The sequence below is a fragment of the Carassius gibelio genome, chromosome A20 (assembly GCF_023724105.1).
Source record: "Carassius gibelio isolate Cgi1373 ecotype wild population from Czech Republic chromosome A20, carGib1.2-hapl.c, whole genome shotgun sequence".
NCBI classification, from domain to species: Eukaryota; Metazoa; Chordata; class Actinopteri; order Cypriniformes; family Cyprinidae; genus Carassius; species Carassius gibelio.
The window spans coordinates 28,252,956-28,274,201 of record NC_068390.1 but is presented as its reverse complement, the minus strand read 5'-3'; the positions used below and the strand labels follow the sequence as shown (position 1 = coordinate 28,274,201).

Genomic DNA, 21,246 nt, shown 5'->3' with positions numbered 1-21,246 from the left:
TAAATCAAAAGTTGTGCTAACAATGAAAAACTGTATTTTCATTAACTTGAACAAAGATGTATAAATACAGTAATAAATGTACTCTTCATTGTTTGTTCATGTTTGTTAATGAATTAACTAACATTAACTAAAGGACTAGTATTCTAAAGTGTTACTATTTCATCTTTGTAAATAAGTAACGGTAGTGAAATTAAAGAGAGAAGCTTTAGCTCCATCATTAATCTAGACAGTCAAAGGGCTCACTCTGTATATTGTGCTCATAACACCATTTAGTTTATTATATAAACGGCAATATAAGTTAAAACGTAATAAGAATTCATTTAAACTTTGAATTCTTATGAAGTCTCAGCTTTCACTGATAACTACGTTAGCGATATCGCTATCTATTATTAATAGTCTGACACTGGCTGTCAACATACTGTTAAAAATGACCAAAAAACATCGAGAAAGAACAGCTGAGTCTCACCTGTGAAAGATAACACCCCGAGATCTGTTTTTATTATCGTGTGACGGTTTGTAGGTATCCAATCTGTCTATGATTCTGGTTTGTTTTCTTCTTTCCTGATGTGAGAGTTATGAGAGTTGTCCGCTCCAATATGGCGGCGACGTTGACGTGCGGTCGAGCGGCCAATGAGGCGTCTAGGTATTTTATTTTATTTATTTTTTATTTATTTATTTTTTTGGACTCCGAAGCGCGTTTCGGGAATCGTTTGATCGGGGCTTCGGAGTTTGCAAAACATTTGATTCAGATCAAGACTCCGAAGCTCGTTTCGCGAATCATTTGATCGGGGCTTCGGAGTTTGCAAAACATTTGATTCAGATCGGGACTCCGAAGCGCGTTTCGCGAATTATTTGATCGGGGCTTCGGAGTTTGCAAAACATTTGATTCAGATCGGGACTCCGAAGCGCGTTTCGCGAATCATTTGATCGGGGCTTCGGAGTTTGCAAAACATTTGATTCAGATCGGGACTCCGAAGCGCGTTTCGCGAATCATTTGATCGGGGGCTTCGGAGTTTGCAAAACATTTGATTCAGATCGGGACTCCGAAGCGCGTTTCGTGAATCATTTGATCGGGGGCTTCGGAGTTTGCAAAACATTTGATTCAGATCGGGACTCCCAAGCGCGTTTCGCGAATCATTTGATCGGGGCTTCGGAGCGAGTTTGCAAAACATTTGATTCAGATCGGGACTCCGAAGCGCGTTTCGCGAATCATTTGATCGGGGCTTCGGAGTTTGCAAAACATTTGATTCAGATCGGGACTCCGAAGCGCGTTTCGCGAATCATTTGATCGGGGCTTCGGAGTTTGCAAAACATTTGATTCAGATCGGGACTCCGAAGCGCGTTTCGCGAATCATTTGATTGGGGCTTCGGAGTTTGCAAAACATTTGATTCAGATCGGGACTCCGAAGCGCGTTTCGTGAATCATTTGATCGGGAGCTTCGGAGCGAGTTTGCAAAACATTTGATTTTATCATGTAGGCTACTAGATCAAGTTTTAATAAAGAGAAAAGAGGTTTAGAGACAGATTTTTGTTAATAGCCTGTTAGTAAACCCACAGTCCATAGCATCGGTAACTGTATAATTTAGTAAGGGAAAATTAAAACAAAATAGGATGAGTTTCAATTTATTTTTTTTGTATCAATGGTCATCGTAACCTCTGTGCAGTGTTCAGGGTATTTCAGGACCCCAAATTAAATTCTAATTCTAATACTGCATCATACAAGTGTTTATTTGAGTTGAATATTTCGATATTCATGTAAGGAAACGAAGCCATAATTTGATACGTTTACATTTACATTTATTCATTTAGCAGACGCTTTTATCCAAAGCGACTTACAAATGAGGATAAAAAACAACAACACAACAAAAACAACAAAAAGAGCAACAAAAAGTTTATAAGCGAGAATAAATAAGATGCTTGCAAAATGAAGGCAGATATTGTCTGATATGTTAAGAAATAATATAAAATAAAAATGCTAAATAATTTTGCCAAAATATTTGACTCAAAAAGTCCAGATGATTCAAGCTGTTCGTGACTGTGAGTGTAACAGCAGCAGCAGAGATTATTAACCGGAAATGAAAACATTTAAATCTCTGATTCCTCGATTTAAAAAAAAATAAATAAAAATGTAGCAAAACATCACATTCAGATGATATGTAGAAGTCTCTGTGATTATCAGTGTCAGACTGTGTGTGGTGTTTTGTCCGGGGCTCGTGGGACAGGCGCACTACTCTGACTGTGACGTCATCATCCTGGGGAGGGACTTTGAGAGGATTCAGATCATCCCAGGAGCCAAACACGGGAACATCCAGGTGGACACACACACACACACACACACACACACACACACACACACACACAGACACACACAGACACACACACGGTTCTGGCGTCCAAACAACATCAAGGTCTTTATAAACTGTTACAGCACTTACTCAGAGTGACACATAGCATAGCTTTTAGCCTCATGGTTGTAGTTTGAGGTTTAGGAATTAGTTTTTTTAGCTGTCTTCTGCTGAATGCTAAAAAGATGATGCTTTGAACACCAAACGGTTGATGGTACCCATTCACTTCCATAGTATTTCTTCCTGTAGCATAGAAGTCAATGGGTGCCGTCAACTGTTCGCTCTCAAAAAAACATCTTTAGTGTTCAGCAGAAAAAAAAGCACTTGTTCAGGCTGAGGAAGAGTAAACGATCGCAGGATTTGATTGTTTGTTTCCTCTGACACAGACAATACAGTTCTATGAGTGTTAATCTAAACTGTGTTTGAATATGAAGCACTTTGTGTGTGAAGACATTTGTGAATCAACCAGTCAGCTGTCACTCGATTTCAGAGCCGCTAACTAGAATAAGATCACAGCTACTTTTATTTTCAGTATAAATATGGAGTTGATAACACGAGGCTCGATGAAATAATACTGTGATAAAGATAAAGCATATTTATAATCATCGAGGCTCCTGCAGACGTATGTTTCAGGAAGATTGTCCAGGGTTTATTTTTTACTATTTTCTTTTACCTGCCACCGTTCGACTCGGACACAAACACGAGAGATTTTAATCTGATGAAGGTCATGGTGTTCTTCTTCACCGCAGAGAATGATGCTCTTCCTCTTGTTTTCCAGCTCAAATATCTGAACATCCTTAAATCGAGAAGCATTTACTGAAATATAAATGAGTTCATGATTAAAACAAGAACAAATATCTGTCAGCGGCTAAGAAAAACAATAGTTTTCACCTTTGGCAGATTTTTTCCCCCGTTTTAAGAATTAACCAATAAAAATCTAAAAATAAATATATTGAGTAGATAATAAAAATTAATATCTGAGGTCATTATGCATCTCCTGTAAATGTCTTGGTTTGATGATGTTCATATATTAGCACTGGAATACAGAGTGTAATCATTGTTTCTTCTCCAGATTATTGCTGATGTGAGGAAGCAGTGAGGAATCCGCTGTATAGTGATCATGCTCTCTGCCCTTTAACCTCTCAAATCTGAATATATACGCCAATCAATCTAATTTTATATCGAGTATGAAGAGATCTGTAATATACTTGACTGTATGTAATGAGAAAATAAATCACTTAATGCAACATCCATTATTTCTTTGCTGGGTTTAAAAGTTTTTTTTTATGAATGATTATGTCTTCTTTTATTATAAACATGAGTGCAGTATTAGCATTGGTATCAACATTATTAGAAATGTCTGAATGAATCAGAATCAAACGATTAAGTGATTAATACAGAGATTTTCTTCTTTAGTATTTCTGTCTTGTTTTCTGGTATAAATTAATGCTTTCAAACGATTAATGGCTTTAGAATATGAGCTGGTCATTCTGTCGATTCATTCAGGGCTGCTCTGGGTTTAGTACAAACACAACACTAGTCTGTGGAGGAATAGTCTCGTCTCTGAGAACAGCTTTCCTCAGCTTTCCTTAAGACTGTCCTTGTCCTGTTTGCAAGTGGCTAAAAGGGAAGAAAAAAGAATATATAGAATAAGTTCACAGTTTTATGAAAAGCAATGAAATCCTTATAATCAAGTGATGATAAACTTAATCGGTAACACTTTTGAATAACGGTCCATTAGTTAATATTAGTCAACTACTTTAGTTAACATGATCTAAGCAAGAACAATCCTTCTACAGCATTTATTAATCTTAGTTGATGTTCATTTCAACATTTACTAATGCATTATTTAAATCAAAAGTTGTGCTAACAATGAAAAACTGTATTTTCATTAACATGAACAAAGATGTATAAATACAGTAATAAATGTACTCTTCATTGTTTGTTCATGTTTGTTAATGAATTAACTAACATTAACTAAAGGACTAGTATTCTAAAGTGTTACTATATCTTTGTAAATAAGTAACGGTAGTGAAATTAAAGAGAGAAGCTTTAGCTCCATCATTAATCTAGACAGTCAAAGGGCTCACTCTGTATATTGTGCTCATAACACCATTTAGTTCATTATTTAAAAGGCAATATAAGTTAAAACGTAATAAGAATTCATTTAAACTTTGAATTCTTATGAAGTCTCAGCTTTCACTGATAACTACGTTAGCGATATCGCTATCTATTATTAATAGTCTGACACTGGCTGTCAACATAATGTTAAAAATGACCAAAAAACATCGAGAAAGAACAGCTGAGTCTTACCTGTGAAAGATAACACCCCGAGATCTGTTTTTATTATCGTGTGACGGTTTGTAGGTATCCAATCTGTCTATGATTCTGGTTTGTTTTCTTCTTTCCTGATGTGAGAGTTATGAGAGTTGTCCGCTCCAATATGGCGGCGACGTTGACGTGCGGTCGAGCGGCCAATGAGGCGTCTAGGTATTTTATTTTATTTATTTTTTATTTATTTATTTATTTTTTGGACTCCGAAGCGCGTTTCGCGAATCATTTGATCGGGGCTTCGGAGTTTGCAAAACATTTGATTCAGATCGGAACTCCGAAGCGCGTTTCGCGAATCATTTGATCGGGAGCTTCGGAGCGAGTTTGCAAAACAGATCGTGACTCCGAAGCGCGTTTCATGAATCATTTGATCGGGAGCTTCGGAGCGAGTTTGCAAAACATTTGATTCAGATCGGGACTCCGAAGCGCGTTTCGCGAATCATTTGAGATCGGGGCTTCGGAGTTTGCAAAACATTTGATTCAGATCGGGACTCCGAAGCGCGTTTCGCGAATCATTTGATCGGGAGCTTCGGAGCGAGTTTGCAAAACATTTGATTCAGATCGGGACTCCGAAGCGCGTTTCATGAATCATTTGATCGGGAGCTTCGGAGCGAGTTTGCAAAACATTTGATTCAGATCGGGACTCCGAAGCGCGTTTCGCGAATCATTTGAGATCGGGGCTTCGGAGTTTGCAAAACATTTGATTCTATCATGTAGGCTACTAGATCAAGTTTTAATAAAGAGAAAAGAGGTTTAGAGACAGATTTTTGTTAATAACCTGTTAGTAATCCCACAGTCCATAGCATCAGTAACTGTATAATTTAGTAAGGGAAAATTAAAACAACATATAATGAGTTTAAATATTTTTTTTTTTTTTTTTTTTTGTAGCAATGGTCATCGTAACGACGTATTTATATGTCTATAAGGCTGTAACCAGAAATGACGTCACGGTTGTTTTGAGTTTCGTAGCGCGGTGCGCATGCGCAGACACTCGTGTCCTTCTCTCGGCGCTCGACGCATCGGTTGTTGAATGCGACAGAACGCGGCCATTGGACCACATGTTATCAACCGCATTAAACTTCGAATAAGTTGTGAAAATATCTGCCGTTTGATTCCAGTTTCATGGAAGATTCTGGTAAGTATCTTGCCCGCCGTAGTTTTCCCGCATTTGCGTGCGTTTGTTTCTGTGGTAAATGAGCGGCGTCGGTTAGTTAGCATCTTAGCTAACGCGTGAAGAGACCAGGCCGACACCAGACCGTGTTCATACTGTAATAACACGCTGTGCTGGTTTTGAAACGAATTCGCCTTTGACATGGCACTGCGAGCGTGTTTTGATTAATTACTCGCGTACGTTCACAAACTAATGTTAATTTGAAGAATCATCGAGTGTCGTTTGAGCAGGAAACGCGACACAAACGTAATATACAACTATTATTCCTCCTCTGTGTGTTTACACAGACCAAACACATGATAACCTTTAGCAGTGCGAAGTCTAACAAATAGATGCAGTTTAGACGCAATTATGAGCATTTGTAAACGACTGGATTATTTTTGAGGCGTCTTTATCACAACTTTGCGTTTGTCAGATCGACTTTATTTGTAAATCGCTTTATGTAATACTAATTGTGTCAAAGCAGCTTTACAGTGTTTAAAGAGGTCTTATGCAAATTAAAGTCTTCGATTCATTACATTTGTAATGGCATTAAATGTTGCATGAATTGCATATTTCTCAGTATTTTTTATTTGTTTTCCTGAAGAAATATATGAACATCCTGATATTAAGAGACAATGCTGTCCACAAGTTTCTGATCAGAAAATGTATTTTTCAGCTCATCAAGGCTGCATTTATTTAATAAAAAAACTCTTAAAAATTGTGAAATATTATTCTAATGTAAATCATCAGTTTTCTGTGTGAATCTGTGTTAAAGTGTAATTTATTTCTGTGATGCTCCGCTGTATTTTCAGCATCATTCCTCCAGTCTTCAGTGTCACATGATCTTCAGAAATCATGAAAATATGATGATTTACTGCTCAAGAAATATTTCTGATTATTTCTTTTAAAAATCACACCAATCCCAAACTAGAACAGCAGTGTACATTTACTGAAAAGGCTTTATCTCCTTCTAGAAGTGTTTCTAACATCTGATGAACATGTTCGCTGTAGTCTGTGAGATGATTGCTGACGTGTGTTTGTTTCAGGTGAGCTCATGACCGAGATGTTGGACAAGAATAACGGGGACGCTCCTGCTATGGAGGTCCCGGGGGTCGATTACGTCACAGAGCCGACGGTGAACCCAGAACCCCACGAGTATGATCCGATCCAGCAGACGTCTGCTTCAGAACCGCTTCAGATGCAGAACGACGACCACACGGCCAGCGCTCCAGATCCCGGTGTGGAGATCTCCAACGGACAGCACACGGAGCCGGACGCTGTGACGCAGCCCGAAGCCGGCGACTCGGAGAGCCCTTCCAACATGGAGCTGGAGGACGCTCCTAAAGAAACCTCAGAAGCGGTGGAACCGGCGACAGACGCAGCTGCCGCACAAGATCCCGGGCTTCCTGCGGAGTACGAGCGGCTCTTTAAGGTTGTGGAGGACAACCCTGAAGACTTCAACGGCTGGGTGTATCTTCTGCAGTATGTTGAGCAGGAGGTGAGTGTCTTTAAAGCAGTCACATGCAGACGTTCATCAGTGGCTCATGAGCGTTTCTCTGCTTTCAGAACCACCTGGAGGCTTCGAGGAAGGCGTTTGATGCCTTTTTCCTGCACTACCCCTACTGTTACGGCTACTGGAAGAAGTATGCAGATATCGAGAAGAAGCACGGATACATACACGTGGCCGACGAGGTGAGTCTCAGTGACTTCAGGACTGAGCAAGGCGCAATAAAGTCACCAGAACACACATTTAAAACAAAGCATCATGATTCGAGTGTGTTTTCCTGACGCAGGTTTACCGCCGAGGTCTGCAGGCCATTCCTCTCAGCGTGGACCTGTGGCTTCACTATATCACCTTCCTGCGAGAGAACCAAGACACTAGTGACGGCGAGGCGGAGAACCGCATCCGAGCGTGAGTGCTGCGCTTAACAAACAACAATACGATGATCTAATGACCGAATCTACTGGCTTACAGTCCATGTGTTCCTTCAGGTCCTATGAGCACGCCGTTCTGGCCTGCGGCACTGATTTCCGGTCCGACCGTCTGTGGGAGGCGTACATCGCTTGGGAGACGGAGCAGGGGAAGCTGGCCAACGTCACGGCCGTGTACGACCGCATCCTGTGTATTCCCACGCAGCTGTACTCCCAGCACTTCCAGAAGTGAGCGTCGCTTCAGATATCTGCTCCGATACGCCTTCAGGCTTCCCACTGATTAAACACCATCACCTTCTCTGTTCAGGTTCAAAGAGCACGTCCAGAGCAACAACCCCAAGCACTTCCTGTCTGAGGAGGAGTTCGTGCAGCTGCGGGTGGAGCTGGCTAACGCTAACAAGCCCAACGGAGACGACGCTCCGGGAGAAGAGCTTCCTCCGGGAACAGACGACCTGCCGGATCCAGCCAAGGTAAGAACGCCGTCTGTCATCCGCGGGCTTCAAAACATGGCAGAGGTAGGGTACGGCGTCTGATCCTGGACACGTGTGCAGGTTTGAAGAGGTGTCTTTCCGTTAGCAGCCAATGAACACCTGAGGTTGGCATCCAATCAGGGACTTGGGCTTAAAGTGGGACGGGCTCGTGACGGCATGCCACCGTCCCATCACCGGCCAGAGCTGATTCACTGGGTGTGCAAACCGTACTGTTTCTGTCAAACTCATGGTGACGTAGACCTTTTGCGTAGCTGGACATCAGACGAGATAAAGTGTTTGCTCCTGCGATGCGATGCTCAGGACGCTGTGTTCTGCTCTCCAGAGAGTGACGGAGATCGAGAACATGAGGCATAAGGTGATCGAGACCCGCCAGGAAGTGTTCAACCACAACGAGCACGAAGTCAGCAAGCGCTGGGCCTTCGAGGAAGGGGTGAGTGTCTCCTTTATAATCATCTTAAATCACTTTGTGAATCGTTAAGCAGAATTTAAATGCATGCGTCTTGTCGAATACTCAGTTCTTTTGGTTTTCTAACGAACGCCGGTCTCGCTCCGCAGATCAAGCGTCCGTACTTCCACGTCAAGGCCTTGGAGAAGACGCAGCTGAACAACTGGAGGGAGTACCTGGACTTCGAGCTGGAGAACGGGACGCCGGAGCGTGTGGTGGTTCTGTTCGAGCGCTGTCTGATCGCCTGCGCTCTCTACGAGGAGTTCTGGATCAAGGTAGTTACACGCTGCAGCCGCTCGCGCTCGCTCCCTCTCTCCAACCTTTGACCTCCCTCATCACTTCCACAGTAACTCTTGCTGCACTCTTTGTGTGTAACGTTGATATTTGACTGTATCTGTTATATTAGGGGATGGCCTGCTTGCCACACAAGATTTGACTGCAGCATTTGCCAACTACGTTGCACCTCTCCGTCTCCTTCTACCTTACAGAAACTTATCTTATTGGTTCCATGAAGGTGCTGATGGGTTTAAAACAGAAATTCTCAAAACGATCTTGTCAATGGAAATTCAGCAGTTGCGGGGATGTGAAGCGAAATCTCAATCTTTATGTGCTCTCTTCCCTCTCTTTCTCTCTCTCTCTTTCTCTCTCTGTCTCTCTCTTGTTTTGTGAAGTACGCCAAGTATCTGGAGAGCTACAGCGTGGAAGGCGTCCGGCACATCTTCAAGAAGGCCTGCACCATCCACCTGCCCAAGAAACCCACCGTGCACCTGCTCTGGGCCGCGTTTGAGGAGCAGCAAGGTGAAATATGAGACGTGCTGTCCAACTGGTCACAGTAAAGAAGTGTATTTTCCGTCTGATGTGTGTTGATGTGTTTCAGGCGGCGTGGAGGAGGCGCGGCGGATCCTGAGGGAGATGGAGGAGGCTGTTCCTGGTCTGGCGACGGTGAGGATGAGGAGGGTGAGTCTGGAGCGCCGGCACGGACACATGGAGGAAGCAGAAGCCTTGCTGACGGATGCCATCTCCAACGGGAAGAACAGCAGCGAGGCGTCCTTCTACGCTGTGAAACTGGCCCGACAGCTGCTCAAAGTGCAGAAGAGCATCGGGAAGGCCAAGAAAGTGCTGCTGGACGCCGTCGAGAAGGATGAGGTGCGGGTTCACTTCCAACATGAAACAGACATTTTATATTCATAACTATAATATCATTATTTTACATATTTAATTATGCATTTTATTTATTTTTTTTATTTATAAAATGTATACATTTTGTTTTAAAGGATTATATTTTTTTTTTATGAATTATAATAAAGATATTGTTTTACTTTCAGTAAATGAACAAAAAATATTTAATTGTCTGAATGCGAAATGGACATTTAATCTTAACTAATATTTATTTTTTTATATATTCAAAAAAAAAAATATATATATATATATATAATATATATATATATATATATATAATATATATATATATATATATATATATATATATATATATATATATATATATATATATGTGTAATTTATTTTGATACATTTTTAAACTTTTTTATTTTGAATTCAAATAGATTTTTTACTTTCAGTAAATTAACAAAAAAAAATTTAAATTGACACTTACATTGTTAGAAAAAATTTCTATTTTGAATAAATTCTACTCATTTTAAGTAGAAACACAGGTTCCCTAAAAATCTGAAGCAGCACAACAGTATCAACACTGATAATAATGATTTCTAAAGGATCATAAAACCCTAACCCTAATCCTAACTGCAGTAATTATGCTGAAAATTCAGTGCTGTGTCACAGAAATAATTATATTTTAAAGTACAATAAAATTAGAAAACAATATTACAAATTGCAATAATATTTCACAATATTACTGTATTTTTGATCAAATAAATACAGCACTGATGAACAGAGGAGACTCCATTAAAGACATTAGATATCTAAAATATATACATTCCTATTAGTGTCAGCCCTAGATTAGTTAAAATGTTTCAAAATACAACTGCGTTGTTTTGATTTGTGTGATGGAAAGACAAATAGTGTGACATTTAAAAATAAAAATAATAATAGTATTAAAATATTGTCTCATTCTAGTGAACCAAAAAAATAAAATCAGTTTAAATGTGGAAAGCGATAACTTTGTCATAATATCGTTTCAAATATTAAAGCTGCGGCAGTTATTGCATGCTTTTGTCCTGCACTTTATTTGTGCCATTTAATTGATTTTTGACTTATTTTATTCCTTGAAGACCAAGAAAGTAGTGATGAAGAGTTTAATTGAGCAGTTTCTGTACGCATAATTATGTGTTCAATAGTTTTGACAGGAAACCCAAGAGTGTCAAAGACAAACAGAACATCGTCTGAATGAAGCAAGGTTTTAATGTTGAATCACAGAAGTGAACTGAACTCTAGCAGCCTCAGCCGTTCTCTCATCAGGTTGTTTGTGTTTCTCAGACGAACCCGAAGCTGTACCTGAACCTGCTGGAGCTGGAGTACAGCGGAGACGTGCAGCAGAACGAGACGGAGATCCTGGCCTGCTTCGACCGAGCGCTGAACAGCCCCATGTCTCTGGAGCAGCGCCTCACCTTCTCTCAGCGCAGGGTCGAGTTCCTGGAGGACTTCGGCAGCGACATCAACGTGTGAGTGTATGATCTGAGTCTCAGACGGCTGTGCTTCTCTCAGCTGAGCTGCTCTGACAGGTTCTGTTGTCTTCTCTCAGCCTGGTGTCGGCGTATGAACAGCATCAGAGACTGGAGACGGAGCAGGAGTCGCTGAAGAGGAAAGCAGAGAACGGGTGAGGGACAGGAAGAGCAGAAACACGTCATAAACCCATCCTCCTCACTATTTCTGTCATGTTTTCTAGTATAAATATCTTCATCTACTTTAATCAAGTGTAGAGATGTGGCTCCGTGTGTAACAGTGACTCCATTAGTGGATTCGTGTATTGAAGCGCTGGTTAGAGGATGTGAATCATTGAGACGGATGTGTGTCGTCTGTAGATCAGAGGAGTCGGACTCAAAGAGACAGCGGACAGACGACCAATCAGGAGCCTCGGGTCAGATGATGCAGGACATGCAGGACAATCACGCCGGATACAACTACAACAACTGGTACCAGGTCAGTCCTGCAGTGTGTGTGTCTCTCTGTCTGTGTGTGTGTGTGTGTGTGCTCAGCGTGACCGTGTGTGTGTGTTCTCTCTCCAGCAGTATAACTCATGGGGCGGTCAGAACTCCTGGGGTCCGTACGGTCAGTACGGTCAGTATAACCAGTACTATCCTCCTCCTCCAACATAACGGAGCCGGCCGTGTGCTTCAGCTTCTACATTCATCGTCTCCAGCCACACACTGTGTGTTCCTTTGGTTTGTTAATGAGATCATCTCCTCTCTGTGTGATCCTGTTTTCAGAGAAACGTGACATGATGTTTTTTATTTTGCCTTGGTTTCATAATAAAGAGATTGACTTCCTTCCTGTCTGAACGAGTGATTTTTATTGTGTGCTGTTCAGTAGTCTGCTGTCATTAATGTAAATCATGAAGATCCTGTAGAAGGGAAAATCAGTCCATTGTGTCCATTTTTGCCACTGAATTAAGTTATTAAATGTTTATTTTTAAATTTGCACAAAAACAACTATGCATAAAAAGTATAACAATATACTATACATTTAATTGTCAATACATTTGAGATTAAAGTGATAATATTTGCTTAAAGTTCCTATGTGAACTGGCAAAATTGCACAAAAATGACAGTTTATAATCTTTAAAAACAAATTGCATTAGATACATTGATTTCCCTAGTAATCGCTATATATATATATATATATATATATTTACATAATGCCAGTAAATTATGCATTATGTATTTTTTTTTCTTTTTAAATGTTGCTTTCGAAAAAAAAAATACTACATATGTGCACAGATATAGTCTTGTGTATTTATTTATATTAAACTTTTTAAATATAATCTATCATGCAGCTTCTGAAAGACAGAGTTGCACAAAGCACCTTTAAAATAATTCACACAAATCATCCTTATTTTATTGGTCTAAAATTATTATTTGTAGAATTATAAAATGTAGGACATTTGCTCGTTTATTCTCATGAATATACTATTTTCGCAAAACAAAATATATATGTATATATTGTGCACACAAGTGGCAAATTCGTGTATAATATACATTTTTTTTAAATAAGTGGTGGTGGAACTATGATGTCACTTTGTAGGCAAAAAACCGTTAAAGAAAAATATATAAATATTTTTTCAGAATAACCAATTAATAGTTCCCTGTATTTTATATTGTTGTTCGACAAGGTTTAATTTTATTTATTTTTTGCCCTGAAATGCAAGAAGCTAAGCTAAAATAACATTTTTTTTGTACGGAAGTGTGTATTTAATAACAGCAGAGTGAGCGAGGGTCTGAATATGGTACGATTAAATTTAGTTAATACAGAAATGCGTGATTTTATGTGTCCTTTAGTTATGATTTATGATTTATTCAATAGACTATTTATTACTAGTGTCTCGTTTCAGTTTTGTATTTATTCCGGTTTATATGAGAAAGTTAATGTAGCGTGTATATTTCACGAACTATGGTTGAACACAGAGTTTATTCTTGCGATAATCCAGAAGTTTATGGAAAAACCCCATTTGTTTTTTGGCGAGGTCTCCATTGACGTCACGGTCACGTGGTCAGACTCTTCCCAGAGTTCCTCGCTCCGCGCATGCGCGCTGTCCTTTCCTCATCCGGTTGTGGATCGAAGAGCATCATCCGAAGTAAGGCCCGGTGATCAAATCACTTCTCGGTCGCGTTTAACGGCTTTAATGTGCGTTAATGCTGCATGAACCGCTGCGAGAACCGTTCCCGTGTTTGACGATCAGATCCCGAGCAGAAATCCGTGAGAACGAGCCGCTTCTGTGTGTTTGTGTCTCGCTCCGCGTGCTTCCCTCGCGCCGCCGCTGACGACACATCACTGAGCTATTATAATAATAATATAATATAATATAATATAATATAATATAGATCAGTGGAATACACTCATGAACTCTGATTAAACACCGTTCAATAAACACCGAAAGAATCGGTTAATCATTCCTGTGCATTAAACCTTAGTCTCGGTGTTGATTCTTAATATTGTAATGTTACACGTAACATTTAAAAGTGTTGCATTTTAAGTTTAAATTATATAGTTGCATTATAAAATTGTTAGGTATTTAAAACGTAAAACAAAAGTTGCTTTTAACTTAAAACTTAGTTTAAAAATTAAAAGTGTTTGCTCTTAACTTGAGCCATTTAAAATGGCTGTTAAACATTTTAAAAATTTATTTTTTAGCACAAGTAGTTTTACCTTTTTTTTGGTTAAACTTAGTTGCTTTTAACTTAAAATTGTATTGAGCTTTCATAAAATGCTGCATTCAGCATTAAAAGGGTAACTAACTTTAAAAATGTTTTTATTAAAAGTTTTTACCTTTTTAAATGTTTAACATTTATCTTCAAAAATAGTTGCGTGAATGTTCAGAATTGTTTGCTTTTAACTTAAAAATGTTTTACATTTGAAAATGTTACAAATAACTTAAAATGGTTACAAATAATGTTTAAAATTGTTGCGGTTAGCATTAAAAAATTTAATTTACAGAATTACTTGAAAATTGTTGGGTATAAAACATAAATTTAGCTTTTATCTTTTAAAAATTGTTTTACAATTTAAAAGTGTTTGCTTTTAACTTGAACCCAATTTAAAATGGCTGTGTTAAACATTAATTATTTTTAGTTTTTAACACAAGTAGTTTTACCTTTTTATTTGGTTAAACCCAAAGTTGCTTTTAACTTAAAATTGTATTTAGCTTTAAAATGTTGCATTCATTTAAAAATTAAAAGTTGTTTTTACCTTTTTAAATTTTTATTTTTAAATGTTTTTACCTTTTAATTATTTAACATTTAACTTAACGAATTGTTTCGTGAATGTTCAGAAATGTTTCCTTTAAATTGTTTAACATTTGTTACAAATAACTTGAAATGGTTACAAATAATGTTTAAAATTGTTACAACGAACATTGAAGAGTCTTTCATATTGTAATATGTACTGATTGATGCAGCCAGAATGCAGCTGATATGGTGTGTGTGTGTGTGTGTGTGTGTGTGCAGCTCATCATGCAGCTGTTCCTGCGCGCTCAGACTCTTCACACACTCGATGTGTCTGGACTCCAGACCGTCCGTGATCTCAAGGTGAGCCGCTCCGCTCTCGCAGCTGTGAGCTGAGTCTGCTGAGGTTGTGATGTGTGTGTGTGTGTGTGTATGACGATGGTGTGTGTGTGTGCAGGCTCATGTGCAGGCTCTGGAGGGGGTGTCAGTGGACGAGCAGGTTCTTCTTCTGGCTGGATCTCCTCTGGAGGACGATGTCTCTCTTCTGGACTGTGGTGTGTCCGAGCACTGCACTATCGAGCTGACCGCCAGACTCCTGGGAGGTAATCACAATTCTACACTTTTGTAGATAAAATAAAATATTATAATAAAAATATAAAAAAGGTAAATGTTTTAATATTTAAAATTTACTTTTTATGTATTTTTGGTTAATATGTAAAATCGATATGATTAATTTTTATATATATATATATATATATATATATATATATATATATATATATATATATATATATATATTATGTAAGGAAAGTATTCAGACCCCTTAAATTTTTCTCTTTGTTATATTGCAACCATTTGCTAAAATCATTTAAATTATTTTTTTTTTTTTCTCATTAATGTACACACAGCACCCCATATTGACAGAAAAACAGAATTGTTGATATTTTTGCAGATTTATTAAAAAAGGAACACTGTAATATCACATGGTCATAAGTATTCACACCCGTTGCTGTGACACTCATGTATGTAGCTCAGGTGCAGTCCGTTTCTTCTGATCATCTTTGAGATGGTTCTACAGCTTCATCTGTGTTTGATTATACTGACTGGACTTCAGCGGTCTATAGAAGAGCTTACAGCTTGACAGGGCTCCACTCACTGGTGTCTGTGTTTGTGTCGATCAGGTAAAGTCCACGGATCTCTGGCTCGCGCCGGTAAAGTAAGAGGACAGACTCCCAAAGTAAGTCAGTGGTTCCTTTATTAACGAGTGTTTGCTGTAGTGTGGGACAGAAGGTCTGACCGTGGTTCTGTCCGTCTGCAGGTGGACAAACAGGAGAAGAAGAAGAAGAAGACGGGCCGGGCCAAGCGTCGCATCCAGTACAACCGCCGCTTCGTCAACGTGGTGCCCACCTTCGGCAAGAAGAAGGGTCCCAACGCCAACTCCTAAACCAGCTCGACTCGCTCGGAGAAACTGATCATAATAAAGATTCTCTCTGAACTCTGAGCCACAGACTCCTGCTTTACATGAACACCAGGACACGGATCAAATAAGAGAAGAGGAGGTGCAGAAATATACTGATTAAAATAGAAAACTTTGACTGGAGGAGGTTACAAACAACTCCTTAATTGCATGTTAAATATGATCCATTACTATATGTAAAACAAACGGGTCAAATTAAATATAACAATTTGATAGGTTTAAAGATATTCTGTAAATATGCAATTCATTTTACTCACACAAAAAAAATCTCGCTCTTTATATACATCTATGAAAACAATGTAGTTTCATAAGCGTGCTTTTATATATTTTAAATTTAATTTAATATATTCCATTTATACATAAAACAGCAAATGACTTGTAAATATAACATTCATTTTATTTTTTCAGAGACGAATTAATATTTAAATATTTTTTTTTATCTCTACTAGTTTATATCTATAGACAGAGACATAATATTAATTTAAAATAAATAGTTATATACAGTACACATTACCGATCAAGAGTTTGGGATCAGAATGATTTTTTTATGTTTTAAAGAAGTCTCTTCTGCTCATCAACACTGCATTTATTTCATCCAAAATACAGAAAAATACTGTAATCTTTCAAAATATTATTACAATATAAAATAATGGTTTCTATTTTAATATCCTTTAAAATGTAATGTATTTCTGTGATGCTCCGCTGTATTTTCAGCATCGTTCCTCCAGTCTTCAGTGTCACATGATCTTCAGAAATCAGAATAATATGAGGATTTATACTAATATTCTTTAATCCCAAATTTTGACTGGTAAAGTGTATATATTTATGAACACACACACACACACACAGCTGGGTTTGTTCAGGGTTTGTCTTTTATTGGAACTTTACAATCATGCAAAAATAGTCAGAAAAGTTTTCCTGTCAGACTGAAGAATCTCCATCATGATGTAATGAACAGCTTCATCCATCAATCGATGGAGACGAGCTCCACCTCAAAGATCAGCTTGGCATTGGGAGGGATTCTGGAGAGGAAGGTTAAGGCAGGAGAACGTCTCAGGCACACACACACACACACACACACACACACACACACACACTGATACTGAAGGATACTTGGAGTCAGGAAGGCCTTTCCTCCCATAAGCCCATTCAGCTTCGATCTCCAGCCGCGCCGTCTCGCCTTTACTCATCACCAGCAGGCCTTCATCCCACTGTACACACACACACCCCACACACACAACACACACACACGCGCGCGCGTCAACAACACACAACCATCATACCCCTCTAAACTACTAAAAACGATAAATAATAATATAAAATCTAAAAATAATAAATCAACTGATAATAAAAAATCTTATTCAAAAACTACAGAAGTTAAAAAGAATTATATAAATGATGAAACAAAACTTTTAACAAATGAAAACAAAATATAAAAATCGAATCTAACTTCAATTTTTTTTAAAACAACTATACAGACATCTACAAACAAATAAAAACGATCAAAACAGCTAAATTACTAAACCTTTAAAATGAAATTAGAATATAAAAAAGCTTGTAGAAAAAAATACTAAATTACTAAAAATGGAAATAAAATTTAAATAAAAATAGGAAACATAAAACTTAAACTAGACTTGTACTAGAATATACTACATATATTTAACTAAAATGAAAACTAATATATATATATATATATATATATAAAATTTAAATTCAATGAAATTATAGCTAAAATACTAAACTTTAAAATGAAAATAGAATACAAAAATAATCTAGTTAGGAAAATAAAAACTAATTACATAGTTAAAATGACAAAAAAAATGAAATTACTAAAACTAATTAAAATAAAAACTATAAAAAGTATAGGAACTAAAAACTAAATGACTTTTTTTATTAAATTGATAACAGACTTTTAAAATAAAATAAATTATAAAACTTAATTCAAAGCTGTATAGACTTTAAAAAGGCAAATACTAAAGATAAAATAATAATAATTAAACTACTAAATGATAAGAGAGTATGAAGTGCTGTACCCCTCGGATCACTCGCCCCATCCCAACCTTGAAGCTCAGAGGTTTGGTCTGCTTCTTCTTCTTTGCAGCTGAAAAACAAAAATCAAATAAAAGAGCATTTATACTAACTATGATCTGATTACCCAACAAAAAACAGATTTAGCTTATGGTGAATTATTTAATATTAAGTATAATTTTTAATATGTTTTAAAGGAGTCCCATTTTCCACAAGTTTATTTGTTTCTTTAGGGTCATCTTGAAATGTCTGTAACATACTCTGCGTAAAATTCCTCAATAATCGTGTAAAACTACTCCCTTTTCCCTCGTCAAAAGCAGCTTTGCTAGTTCCGGTGCATGTCTCTTTAAATGATAATGAGCTCTGCTGACCACGCCCATCTCTTCCATAGCGATTTCAAATAATCATGAGAAATATAAAGTTTGGGACATGCTTCTTCTAAAGGTGTGTTAAGGTTAGCGCGTTGTGTGTGTGTGTGTGTGTCGAGGTTAGCGTGTCGTGTGTGTGTGTGTGTCGAGGTTAACGTGTCGTGTGTGTGTGTCGAGATTAGCGTGTCGTGTGTGTGTCGTTGTTAGCGTGTGTGTGTGTGTGTCGAGGTTAACATGTCGTGTGTGTGTGTCGAGGTTAGCGTGTCGTGTGTGTGTCGTTAGCATGTCGTGTGTGTGTGTGTGTCGTTGTTAGCGTGTCATGTGTGTTGTTGAGGTTAGCGCGTCGTGTGTCTTGTTGAGGTTAGCGCGTCGTGTGTCTTGTTGAGGTTAGCGCGTCGTGGGTCTTGTTGAGGTAAGCGCGTCGTGGGTCTTGTTGAGGTTAGCGCGTCGTGTGTCTTGTTGAGGTTAGCGCGTCGTGGGTCTTGTTGAGGTAAGCGCGTCGTGTGTCTTGTTGAGGTTAGCGCGTCGTGTGTCTTGTTGAGGTTAGCGCGTCGTGGGTCTTGTTGAGGTTAGCGCGTCGTGTGTCTTGTTGAGGTTAGCGCGTCGTGTGTCTTGTTGAGGTTAGCGCGTCGTGGGTCTTGTTGAGGTAAGCGCGTCGTGTGTCTTGTTGAGGTTAGCGCGTCGTGGGTCTTGTTGAGGTTAGCGCGTCGTGTGTCTTGTTGAGGTTAGCGCGTCGTGGGTCTTGTTGAGGTAAGCGCGTCGTGGGTCTTGTTGAGGTTAGCGCGTCGTGGGTCTTGTTGAGGTTAGCGCGTCGTGGGTCTTGTTGAGGTTAGCGCGTCGTGGGTCTTGTTGAGGTTAGCGCGTCGTGTGTCTTGTTGAGGTTAGCGCGTCGTGTGTCTTGTTGAGGTTAGCGCGTCGTGGGTCTTGTTGAGGTTAGCGCGTCGTGGGTCTTGTTGAGGTTAGCGCGTCGTGGGTCTTGTTGAGGTTAGCGCGTCGTGTGTCTTGTTGAGGTTAACGCGTCGTGGGTCTTGTTGAGGTTAGCGCGTCGTGGGTCTTGTTGAGGTTAGCGCGTGGTGGGTCTTGTTGAGGTTAGCGCGTGGTGGGTCTTGTTGAGGTTAGCGCGTCGTGTGTCTTGTTGAGGTTAGCGCGTGGTGGGTCTTGTTGAGGTTAGCGCGTCGTGTGTGTTGTTGAGGTTAGCGCGTCGTGTGTGTTGTTGAGGTTAGCGCGTCGTGTGTCTTGTTGAGGTTAGCGCGTCGTGTGTCTTGTTGAGGTTAGCGCGTCGTGTGTCTTGTTGAGGTTAGCGCGTCGTGGGTCTTGTTGAGGTTAGCGCGTCGTGTGTGTTGTTGAGGTTAGCGCGTCGTGTGTGTTGTTGAGGTTAGCGCGTCGCGTGTCTTGTTGAGGTTAGCGTGGCATATGTGTTGCACGCGTGTCTCACTAGCAGGGATGTTGCTGTCGAACACAGTCCCGTCCTCCAGTGTCCCCGTGTACCAGCAGCTCACAGTGTCTCCTTTCTTGGGGAAGTTAGTCTTGTCTCCTTTCTTCAGGATGGTCTTTGTGAACTTCGGAGGCCCCTGAAGATCAACCAACCAACAATCAATTATTGACAAGTGACGAGTGAACAGGAGAAAGGTTCTAATGATGCTTGTCGTACCTCATCCACTGGCTCCATCTTGATCTCTTTGGGAATATCACTGATTTTAGCAGCTTGAACCTTTTCAGTCACGGCATCCACGTCTGTGCCCTTAAACCTCTGAGAAAAACACAGCAATCATGGAAATATAATTCACATGCACAAAGCTGAGTGTGTTTGTTACCTTGCTCTCAAACAGCTGGTTATACGCCTCGATGAGCTGCTCTTTCTTGGCTGTTTTTGCCACATTCTTGATGTTTCCAAGAAGTTTGTGTTCAGATAGAAACTGGAAATAAAGAAAATAAAAAGAACTTTGAGAAAAATGATGACAGATGAATTAAACCTGCGTTTTGAGCAGTGTAGAGTAGCGCTTGTTGTTTGTCGTTTCTCGGTTCACAAATGCAGATTTTATGTTTACGCAGGGCGATATGCAAAGCAACATGTAAAAAGACAGTATAAGTCATAATAATCAGTAATTATGTCCACACTGGATCCAACAACTGCCTCGTTTGTACGGGTTTTACACAGCATCACAGTATGGTGAGCTGCTAACATTTCCGTCACACGCTTGAGGTATTAAGCCAATCACAACGCACTGGATAGCTGGCCAATCAGAGCACACCTAGCTTTTCCGAACGATGAGCTTTGTAAAAATCCACGTGTTTCAAAAGGCGGGGCTTAGAGGAGAAACAATAATTTACCGCATGTGGAAAATAATGTTTTTTTTTTTACCTTAAACCGCATAAACACATTGCATAACACCAACAACACAAAATAATGTTATTTTTAGCAACGTCACACGACCCCTTTAATTCAAACGACATAAACGCATGAGTATATTCACAGATGTGACGCATGCGCTTTTGCGGCGTGACTCCGTGACTCTGAGCGTCACACCGGGAGCTTTTAGCGGTGAATGCGGTAGAAGTGTAACGCTACCGAGTGCGCTGCGTTCTCCTGGATGAATGTGATCAGCTCTCTTTTCGGTATTTCTTCACTCTTGAGCTGCTCGTCGCTCCACGCTCGTTCTGGATCCGCCGCCATCATGAACAGCACGTGCCGGTGAACAGCCAATCAGCGCTCAGCGCGTCTTAAAGGAACAGCGGCAGTCAGAGCTGCGTAGACCCTTCTCCATTATTCTCCACTGTTACCATGGTTACCTTGTATCCACTGATCTATATCAGTGTTTGT

General features: G+C 39.4%; 4 protein-coding genes and 1 long non-coding RNA gene across 18 annotated transcripts in view; 3 read left to right on the top strand and 2 right to left on the bottom strand.

The window, feature by feature from the left end:
• The window catches only part of LOC127938753 (DNA-directed RNA polymerase II subunit RPB1-like), a 28,680-nt gene extending 23,751 nt beyond the window's left edge, over window positions 1–4,929 (bottom strand). For 3 of the 11 annotated variants that reach the window (XR_008148798.1, XR_008148794.1, XR_008148790.1), the window contains exon 1: window positions 4,659–4,929. The gene's annotated coding sequence lies outside the window, so the exon portion shown is untranslated. Of the gene's footprint in view, window positions 1–466; window positions 665–1,622; window positions 3,966–4,658 lie in introns of those variants that run through there. The other 8 variants (XR_008148796.1, XR_008148792.1, XR_008148789.1 and 5 more) reach the window with 4 other exon arrangements.
• A 714-nt stretch (window positions 4,930–5,643) lies between these two features.
• Window positions 5,644–12,161, top strand: prpf39 (PRP39 pre-mRNA processing factor 39 homolog (yeast)). Of its 2 annotated transcripts, none has more exons than XM_052535378.1 (14): window positions 5,644–5,811; window positions 6,876–7,327; window positions 7,396–7,521; window positions 7,623–7,741; window positions 7,822–7,989; window positions 8,069–8,231; window positions 8,575–8,682; window positions 8,808–8,972; window positions 9,369–9,495; window positions 9,575–9,843; window positions 11,152–11,336; window positions 11,417–11,491; window positions 11,697–11,814; window positions 11,904–12,161. In XM_052535378.1, exons 1-14 carry the CDS (start codon window positions 5,799–5,801, stop codon window positions 11,988–11,990), a joined length of 2,175 nt encoding a protein of 724 aa, XP_052391338.1. In that variant the 5' UTR covers window positions 5,644–5,798; the 3' UTR covers window positions 11,991–12,161. The 2 variants fall into 2 exon arrangements, with proteins under 2 accessions (XP_052391338.1, XP_052391337.1); XM_052535377.1 differs by having other exon boundaries at window positions 11,901–12,161.
• Window positions 12,162–13,319: 1,158 nt separating this feature from the next.
• faua (FAU ubiquitin like and ribosomal protein S30 fusion a) lies at window positions 13,320–16,053 on the top strand. The gene is made up of 5 exons (XM_052535758.1): window positions 13,320–13,465; window positions 14,835–14,915; window positions 15,010–15,154; window positions 15,734–15,789; window positions 15,871–16,053. Exons 1-5 carry the CDS (start codon window positions 13,325–13,327, stop codon window positions 15,994–15,996), a joined length of 549 nt encoding a protein of 182 aa, XP_052391718.1. The 5' UTR covers window positions 13,320–13,324; the 3' UTR covers window positions 15,997–16,053.
• Window positions 16,054–16,883: 830 nt separating this feature from the next.
• fkbp3 (FKBP prolyl isomerase 3) lies at window positions 16,884–21,163 on the bottom strand. The gene is made up of 7 exons (XM_052535757.1): window positions 20,995–21,163; window positions 20,240–20,341; window positions 20,077–20,175; window positions 19,861–19,996; window positions 18,063–18,130; window positions 17,143–17,240; window positions 16,884–17,051 (listed from the first exon to the last, which is right to left on the bottom strand). The coding sequence occupies exons 1-7, from the start codon at window positions 21,100–21,102 to the stop codon at window positions 16,997–16,999; spliced, it is 666 nt and encodes a 221-aa protein (XP_052391717.1). The 5' UTR covers window positions 21,103–21,163; the 3' UTR covers window positions 16,884–16,996.
• On the top strand, window positions 18,759–19,810 carry LOC127938861 (uncharacterized). 3 transcript variants are annotated; one of them, XR_008148830.1, is made up of 4 exons: window positions 18,936–19,045; window positions 19,280–19,331; window positions 19,592–19,721; window positions 19,774–19,810. It is a non-coding gene; the product is annotated as an uncharacterized LOC127938861 (long non-coding RNA). The 3 variants fall into 3 exon arrangements; XR_008148832.1 differs by lacking the exons at window positions 18,936–19,045; window positions 19,280–19,331 and adding an exon at window positions 18,759–18,811; XR_008148831.1 differs by lacking the exon at window positions 19,280–19,331 and having other exon boundaries at window positions 18,963–19,045.
• Window positions 21,164–21,246: the final 83 nt, after the last annotated feature.